Source organism: Sphaeramia orbicularis, chromosome 24 (assembly GCF_902148855.1).
Source record: "Sphaeramia orbicularis chromosome 24, fSphaOr1.1, whole genome shotgun sequence".
Taxonomy (NCBI): Eukaryota; Metazoa; Chordata; class Actinopteri; order Kurtiformes; family Apogonidae; genus Sphaeramia; species Sphaeramia orbicularis.
The window spans coordinates 17,722,378-17,731,570 of NC_043979.1; the positions used below are offsets into that span (position 1 = coordinate 17,722,378).

Here is a 9,193-nt window from a genome sequence, read left to right on the forward strand (position 1 = left end):
AGCAGTTCACAATTTATTTACTGAATAAATTTGGACAAAACACAAGAATCTGTTACGATACAATCAGAACATCTGAGGCAGATATCCCACCATGCACCACCCCCCTCCATGAAACAAAAGGACTAAACATTAGCACCAAATCAGCACCAACTTAAATAAAAAGTAGCTCAGTCTACAAAACAATAAAAGCAATAGTTGTTTTTTTATTATTGAAAAGCAACTCAGAAAGTAGCAAATTGAGAATTTTCATGTTTTAACTTTTCTTAAAAACAAGCACCCCCCCACCCCCATCCCTCTCCCACCCCCTCCCCCCCCTGCTAGGCAGGCTATAGCATCCATGGGGCACATGCCAATGACTAGATAAAAACACAAATTCAAGTAACATTGAGATACGACAAAACATGTCCACTGGTACTCATTCTGAGCATCGTCGTTTCACAGAACCTACGCAGGCAGTAGAAAACTAACAGAAGGTCCTGGAGTGAGCATGTCATAGCAATACTATCACTGAATATCTCGTATCAAGTTTAAAAAGAAATGAGGGAGACCAGGTGGCATGGACTGTCGGGCACAGGAATACTGGCACAGAAGATATTGTGAAATCTAAAACTTCAGACAGACATTTCTCTTCGTGCCTGTCCTGTGTCAAGATATTGCCTACATCATACATGAAAAAGGAATCTCTGAATAAAGAAAAACCCTGCAATGTAGTTTTAAATATATATATTTATTTTTATATATTTATTTATATATATTTATATATAGCTGTTACAATTTAAATAAATGTTTCGCTCTTGTTTCTACAACTGAAGAATGAATTTAAATAAGAGGAAGCTAATTTTAAGAGGTGGAATCGTCCGTTCACCTACCACATTAAGTGCATGACGTCATGTTTGGAGGTTTACCAAGAACACGGTTGAATATTGAGGTTCAGGGAGTGATGTGAAAGCAGCATTAACAACAAACTGGAATAGCTTACAAACAAAACCAAAATGACTGTTGATGAAAGGACACGAAAGGAAAGGTGATGGTGAATAAAGTGTGGCAAAAGCTTCTGAGACTCAAACAGAAACACACTAGTTACCGAAAACAAGGCTGTCGAGTAGTGGCTATCCAAATGTAGATGTAAAATCTAACAAAAACGACAAAACAAGACTTGGAAAAAAAAAAGAAAAAGATGAGGTCAACCATGTAGGTAATGAGAAATCCAAACCTATGGTCCCAGGTCAGGGATAATCACTTTGTGTTAGTTTGACAACACAGCTGGGGGTTGTGATTTTCTGACCCTGGGTCTGTGGTTTTAAAATCGATGCCACCTAAAGCGATATGGAAAATAAAATCTGTATCGATGAACAAAAGGGGGAAAAAAAAAAAAAAGGTGTGGTGCTGCAGTTTGTCAGTTCTTTTACATTTGTTCTCCTTGGTTTCCTGTGTTCTTATGTCCCTTCATGCTTTCCATAGTGTCAGAAATGGTGAATGCATCTACCTTTATGAGCACCACATTAAACCAAACAGATCCAAAAGAACATTTGCTACATTGTTTGCGACTTGCATGTCTGGTGGCACTGTCCCCGAACGGGAGGTGCATCACCAGGTGACATATAGATGCCATTTGTCATGCCAGGCTCAAGGTTTTCCATGAAATGGTGGAAAGGAAACAGGATGGAAACACCTTTATTAAGAGTGACAAATGTTCACCTATTAATCTCTACACTACTGTTTTTGGCTCTGCTGCGAGTGTGGCGAGCCGACCGTGGCGGAGTCGTTCCGTTTGTGCTTGGTGTTTGCTCAGCTGAAGAACTGCTCCAGCTCCTCCTCCATGTTGACCTCAGGCACCATCTGCTCTTGCTCCCTTTCTGCTCTACCTTGCACCAGGGAGCCCCCTAATGCCCCAGATGAGGTGAACCAGGGGTGCTCCAGAATCTCCCGAGACGTAAGGCGCTCTGCAGGCTCCCGGCGCAGGATGGAGCGGATCAGGCACTTGGCCTTAGGTGTGAGTGTCTCAGGGATGTTGAAGTGGCCCCTGCGGATTTTGCTGAACAGGGAGCCGGGTTCAACGTCGTGGAATGGGTAGCGCCCCACGAGGATGGTGTACAACATGACGCCTAGACTCCAGACGTCTGCTGCCTTCCCCGAATAGCTGCCGTTGGCATTGAGGATCTCAGGGCTGACGTAAGCTGGGCAGCCATGTTTGTCTGACAAGGAGTCATCGTGACCGTCCAGGATATAAGTGTCCTCAAGGCTCTCCAGCTTCACAAGGTTTCTGCAGACACACAAAAGTTAAACACTTTTAAAATGTTGAAGCCACACAGCAATGGAGACTTGCTAAGTCTTAATCAGGAACCAACTACAAAAATTATGGTTTATTAAGTAAGAGAAGGACTTTTGAACTAATTGTAGATATTTGGAGGGAAAAAAGAAAAGAAAAAAAGCACAAAAGACACTCAGAGTGGGGTAATTTGCTCTGATGGACATCTTAAGTGTTTTAGATCCATCGCTTTTGGATATCAGAGGAAGTAGAGCACAAAATGCTGTGGGCTTAAGTTTGACATTTCCTTTCACTTAGATAAAAGCCCAGTCAAGAAGCATCGATGTACAAATAGTCTTCCCAAAAGACCTACACAATTGAAAAGAAACACAATTATAGATGAGTGATCATCCTCAGTTCCACATACTGAACTGCTCAGAGCATCAACCCTGACAATGCTGACTTTAGTTCAAAATAGCATCTATCTGCATTCTCCTCCAAATGCCACAATGGCAGCTCTGATACACTGAGAGCTGATAATAACAGCTGATGGTTTAGAAACATTGTTACAAATCTCAAGTCTCGGGCAAGAACATTTTCCACTTGCATGGTGAGAGACACTTGTGGGGCTGAGCAAATGCTGCCATCTGCATGTGATGTTCACGAGACAAAAGAGCCAGTAAGTGAGAGAGTATCCGAGAGCTATTGGGAGAAAGGAAACTAAGCTAAGCCAACTCTTATGTAGACACGTGCATACACTTACAAAAGAAACCCCTTGTCGGTTCATTTTCAGCAATAGTCATTTACTGTCATTAATATGCTACAGATTGTCAGACTGAGGAGACACTATTGTTTTATTTGTGCCAAATGTCCATTGTTCATTTCAGAGACAAAGGTTCATCCACTTATCTAAATATAGCTTGTTACTGTCTGAACAATGGCTCATGTGCAGAATGTGAAAGCCTATAATTACAGTAAACATTTTTTAAATGGTAGCAAATCACCTTTGTTTCAGCTTTATGTGCTGATCTTCAAATGCATCATCTTTGGATCAGTGAGGCCTGATTAAGTGGCTCTGCTGTGCTCTATTGGAAGAATCTGTGACCAATACGCTTTAATAAGACACTTCTTTGGTCAACAGTACTACGCAAAACCAGGTCAAGTAGCTAAGTGATGCAGTGAAAGGAAGCTCAGGCACTACTGTTTTTTCCTTTCTCTTCATTTGTGGGCATCTGTTATACTGGAGCCTTTTGTCAAACACCTGGGTCCATGCCAGAACAGACCTCTGGATCTGTGCCTCTAAGGCAGCTTCATCTTCTCGTCTCAGTATTCTCATGTCCACAGAGCCAGGAAGACTGAAAAGGTGAAAGAGGATTCTTGACAGGCTATATAGTAAAGGTGACCCAATACGGTCCTGCACCATCACTCTTAACATTTACCCGGCATCAATTATTTAATGTGGGGGGGGACTGGGCACCCCAGCCCATGAGTAGTCTGGTGTGACATTCAAGGTCATTGGAGCCGTACTGAATGTATGAGACAGCTCAACTTCTTTTTCCACAGTTAGCGCCAAAGAATGACATCACACTTTGACACAGAGGGCATCAAAGTACAAAGTGCCTGCCTGATAAACACAAGTGTGTGTTGACTCAACTCACAGAAATTAACTATGAGAAAACAGGATAATAAGTGTTTTGGCCATTAACTGGCATCCAAGGGGAAATCGTCTTAAAATTATTAATAAAAAAGGTGCACTTATGTTGCTGGGGCAACAGACGCTTGAATTTACAGATGTAGTTTTCCAGTTCCACCACCAGGGGTCAGTAAACCTGTGCTCTGTTTTATGATTGTACAACTTTCTCCTGTTGATCACTACAAAAGTGCAGCAGTGGCAAAAGCTCGGGTTAACTGATCATCTATCACACAAAAAAGCTTGTCCTGAGAACTTCTCTGCTTCTACTTCTCACTAACAAGTGTAGGGTTACATTGACTTAACATGATGCGTCACATTTGAATCAATATGACGTGTGTGTCATATATCCACTGCTAACCCTTATGCAGAAAAATAGCTGGGGGACACACTTGGGCTTATGTTTCCTGTACTCTGCAAAACATCTAGGTGAGGCTTGTCAGGCTTGTATTGCCTGATCTTACAGAATCCACAGTGTAAGCTGAGATGTGTCCTAGGTAACAGTGTCAAGACTGTAATATGACAGAACAGGTACACATACAACAAAATAGTGTGATGGTTGAAGATACAAAAATCCATTGGTTTCTGCACAACTCACCTGTCCTCATTCTTGAAAACAAACTTCCTCAATTTGAGGTCACGGAGGACCAGTCCGTTGTCGTGGCAATGTGCTACAGCCGAGGCTATCTGATAGAAGAGTCTGGCAGCCTCGTCCTCCCGCAACTTCTTGCAGGTACGGACGAAAGAGTGCATGTCGCCATAGCTCCTCTCAAAGAACACATAGGCTCTTGTCTCCCCAAGCAAGATCTCCAGAATTTGGTTAATATGTTGGTGCTGTCCAAGGGCAAAGTAGGCCGCCAGTGACTCCTGGTATCGGCCAATGTCAAAAACCTGCACACAAATGAAAGAAAGCAAGCATTTATACATGTACAAGTTGAGCCACTCAAATGTTTTTGTCTTTTGGAGCGTGATGTGGAGTGTAAATATATCAGTAGGTGGTTATTTAAGGTCAGGATTTAGGGGATATGAGAACATGTGCAAAACAGTCTGATTTTCTCCTTTCAAAAATGGAGATATGTAGTTTAATTTTGATGCACAAGACTCATATTGGCCTTTAATTAAGAAATGTATGAACAATCTGTCTCATTCTCATGACTTGTTTTATTCTTTTGGCAAAGGGAGTAAGGTTTCACTGGGGCAAAGTGAAAGCGTCATTTTAGAGAATAGTGTTGTACTGCAGCCTGGGGTTGCAGTATCTCTTTTGTTTCCATAGTAACCCCTCAATTGACTTTCAGTACAACCAGCTCAGGTGAGAGAGCTCCTCTGCTTGCAGTCAATACAAATACACCCCACAGCTTTCCAGATCTTAAGTTGTGACCTAGGCTTTCAGCTTAGCAGCGATGATCAATCGTGGAAGTGGGGATTGATCGGCGCTGTATTGAAACAGGCACAAAGCAGATGAGGTCAAATAGCAGTTAGCTCATAGGCTGTGCCAAGGGCCATTAATTTGTTATTGCCATGACGAAACATTATCTCAAGCAAAAAGGTATGGGGTTATTGGATATGTCGTGCCTTATGAGTCCAATGGTGCTTGTATTCTCTTAATTCATCAAGCTACTTAAGCCTGCTTAAAGCTGGACTCTACCTCAGGGATGACCCCACTGCCCCTATAATCAGTAATGTGCAAAAGTCAATACGAACTATATGTGTGGCAGAGGCAGGCCACGAGGTTGGCCTCAATCTTAATGCAATGGTTGTTTATTTCTAATGGTTAGAGAGGTCAGTGCTGGAGCCAGTTTAACCATAGATGTCTGAAATTAAACAGTTCAATGCATGCTTTTATTCTTAATACACGTTTTGTAAAAGCATACAAATGGGTATGGGGTATTAATGAAAATGGAACAGGATGTGTGCATAAGATAGTACTATATCATCTAATAGACAACACATATGGGAGCATCACTCTTGAAATAAGATACAGATATGTCATATTTCCTTAATGGCTCCATTTGCTGCAAAAGATTAAAAATTATAATCATGCATATCATCCATTATGATCCTGTAAAAACACACTCTTTGAGAGCGAGGAGAAGCCATGGGTAAGCCAGAATAGCACTGAGAGGAGTGTGTGCGTGGTTACTCACTCCTTTGTCAACGTTACATCATGCAATCCAAACCACGCAGCTCGCCCCATTCACTTTTTCCATTAGGCTCCACTGCCAGCTCTCTATTTACACTTAAAGCAATTATTAAAAAGTTGATAGAGGTGGACTAGCTGCAAAAGCCACCCTATGGAGACCAGTAAAGCATTTCTCTACACTGTATGTTCTTTGCATTTTGGGTAGTTTTATCAAAATGAAGCTATATATATGTTGTAATGCATGGGAGAATAAGGGTTTTGCAATGGCGTTAGATTGATCCAATGTGAAATCGACTGAAAAGACAGAGGAGCTATTTTGGTAGCATAAAGGTAGGATACCAGATTGCCTACTCACTTTACATACGAGCTCTTCCCCGCTGTGCAGGTGGGCGGCTCTGAAAACGTGGTCTCCCTCCAGTGGCTCCAACAAAAGGTAGTCCCCGATGCGGGAGATACAGTGCGAGGAGTCCGGGGTCTCTGGCGGGCTGGGGGACCCGAGGTTGGGACTGAAACTCTGATGAGACTCTGTAGTCCTTAAACAAGATAATTCTTCAAAATCGTGCGCTTTGTGCCGCGATCTCCCATAACGTGAAATGTTAATTGGATTTGACCTCTGTATGTTCATGAGGAATGGTGTGATAACTCCACAAAACCGTCGGCCTTCCTCCTTGTTCTTCTCCTCCTCCTCACTTAAAGCACTTTGCTGTAAACTCCGTGCAATTTCACAAAATGTCCCGAACTTTTGTCAATCTTCAATGAAACGAACTAAAAAAAAAAAAAAAGAAAAAAAAAAGAAAGAAAAATAGTTCAAGGATGTATTCAACTAATTTCCTTATGGAAAATAGACTAGCACTTGCACATTGGCAAGTAGGAATTCATACACAAAAATAGGGGACTGTAATTTTTATTTCTGCAGAGTTCACTTAATTGTTCACTTGCACCCCTTTGTGTTTCATATAAAAAAAGATAAGGCCAGGCTGAAATTAAGTAACCACTGACCCTAGTCGACTGAAAAGCTTTAGTACAGACCTGCTGCAGTTTCATTAACCAAAAGAGTTCGCGCAAAGACGAGCAAAAAACCCAACAAAGGCGACCAAAAGTCAGCTTGGACAATGAATGAAGCGTGAATGAAGTTAACCCGCAGCTTGTTTGCTAGCTTATCTTGCCGGTTAATGGTATGGCACGTTTCATAAAACGGAAACAATTTGACGTATACAGTTTGCAGGCACAGAAAAACGCACAAGCAAAAATATATAAAGCAGGTTTTGCAAGAAAATTCTAGATAAATCGACAGACAAATGATGGCTAGCAGGTGCAGAGCTAACTAGTTAGCTTCCTTGGCTAACTAGTACCAGGTCAGTGCACGGCCTTGTTCCCCAGGATCATATCCATGCACGGCGATTGTCATCTATCACAGGAGGAGAAAACCCCATCCGGAAAAAATGCTGGAGCTCTTTGTGTGCGGGAGTCGACGTCTTCTGTGTTTCTCTTGGTCTAGTCCAAGAGAAGAAAAGTGCCGTCTGTCTTCTGTGTCTGCTGCTGTAAGCTGCTGGAAGGAAGGAAGGGACGGCCGGCCGACTTTCCCAGGCCTATCCCTTGATTCAGCAGGACATCCTCTCTCCCGTGGTGCTGCTGTGCTTCTTACGTGGCTGGGAATCTAGTCCATTCAGTGCGGAGGGAGGCCAGCCGAGCTGCACACACTGCACACACACACTGCGCCTGTTCAGACGGAGCGACAGAGATGCCTGCCTCGCGGAGGGGGCTTCTGCACGTACACGCGCTCACGTCCGCACACGCACATAGACATAACGCTGAGGCACGCACGAGCACACGGACCCGCCCCCTGACGTCACTCGCACGGAGAAACCCCATTGGCTTCCGACCTGACTTCTAATATGCAGTGTAGTCATGTGAGAGGCATGTAGTGAGGCCACACCCCCAAGAATCTAAATGCATCGCATGCTGCTGGTAAATTGGATGGGGAGGGGGCGGAGGTGGGAGTGAGTGTATAGCTACTGTACATGCTGTGTTACAAATGTGTTTCCTCCTGTAATGTCATTCAAGGGAAAGCGAGGGGGATTCCGCTCTCGCAGCCAAATGCACATATACAACATTAGAGTTTTATTCAGTTACTCCTGTGTGTAATCTATAAATCACACATGCGCAGCAGGCAGCCTGTAGTGTACATTTTACACCTTTTCATTTTAGCATGAAAATGCAGCTAAAACATGCTGGCAGTGGTGACTGGCAAAAACTGTGCTGCAAATAACTAAAAATATGCAATGCAGTGGTTCCCAAACTTTTTTGGCTGGTGACCCATGACCATGACCCATGACCCATCTGGCAACCAGACATGCAAACCAGAGCCTTTTATTTTTTGCTAAAATTAATTTGTTTTTGATCATGTAATACTTTGCTATACTATGTTGTGAATAAACGTTCATTTTAGATGACATTTAGTCTATATAATGTATATTATTATGGACGGAGGCACTAAAGCCAGGTGTAGATTACTGCACAAAGTGAGAATTTTATTTTCCTTGGTCAGGATATGTACAGTCAGTCCAGCTTGGATTTACAAGGCTGACAATTAATACTGAACAAATAATAACTCAAACTATGAATTATGAAAGAGCTGCAGCATCTTAAACCGATCACAATGAACATTTGAAAGATAAACAGTACCACAGTGCTTCAGTTTCAGCTTCACAGTTTGTCTTTTATGTTTTGTGATTGTCTCTCTCAACTCACCATAAATTTTTTATTAGTAACTTTTTATTTTTATCAATTACTAGAAATTTCAAGCGACCCCATTTGAATTCCAGGCAACCCCATGTGGGGTCCTGACCCCAAGGTTGAAAAATACTGATGTAATGCATACACCACTGTGCAAAAGACTTAGTCCAATATTAGGTTTGTTGTTTTATTAAAGTTATGACCGCACATATGCATTTCTCAGTCTTTGTATCAAGATATAATCTGGATGTATGTGAAGTATGTACAGCAGAAAACTAAAAACAAAAGTTTATGTGAAAAAACAGCTTCTATAAACCAAAGTTGTTGTATTTAGTGTGACCTCCCTGTGCACTTGATTTGTCTTTGACCCTTTTGTTCT

At 42.2% G+C, this 9,193-nt stretch overlaps 1 protein-coding gene across 1 annotated transcript; it reads right to left on the bottom strand.

Moving 5' to 3' along the window:
- Nucleotides 1-6,852, bottom strand: trib2 (tribbles pseudokinase 2). Its single transcript, XM_030128385.1, has 3 exons — nucleotides 6,434-6,852; nucleotides 4,537-4,829; nucleotides 1-2,263 (listed from the first exon to the last, which is right to left on the bottom strand). The coding sequence occupies exons 1-3, from the start codon at nucleotides 6,701-6,703 to the stop codon at nucleotides 1,789-1,791; spliced, it is 1,038 nt and encodes a 345-aa protein (XP_029984245.1). The 5' UTR covers nucleotides 6,704-6,852; the 3' UTR covers nucleotides 1-1,788.
- Nucleotides 6,853-9,193: the final 2,341 nt, after the last annotated feature.

Coding starts and splice junctions, on each gene's coding strand:
- trib2 (XM_030128385.1), bottom strand. CDS start 6,703: ATGAACATACAGAGGTCAAATCCAATTAACATTTCACGTTATGGGAGA. Junction 4,830..6,433: donor GGGAAGAGCTCGTATGTAAA/GTGAGTAGGCAA, acceptor ATTTGTGTGCAG/GTTTTTGACATTGGCCGATA. Junction 2,264..4,536: donor GTTTTCAAGAATGAGGACAG/GTGAGTTGTGCA, acceptor GTGTGTCTGCAG/AAACCTTGTGAAGCTGGAGA.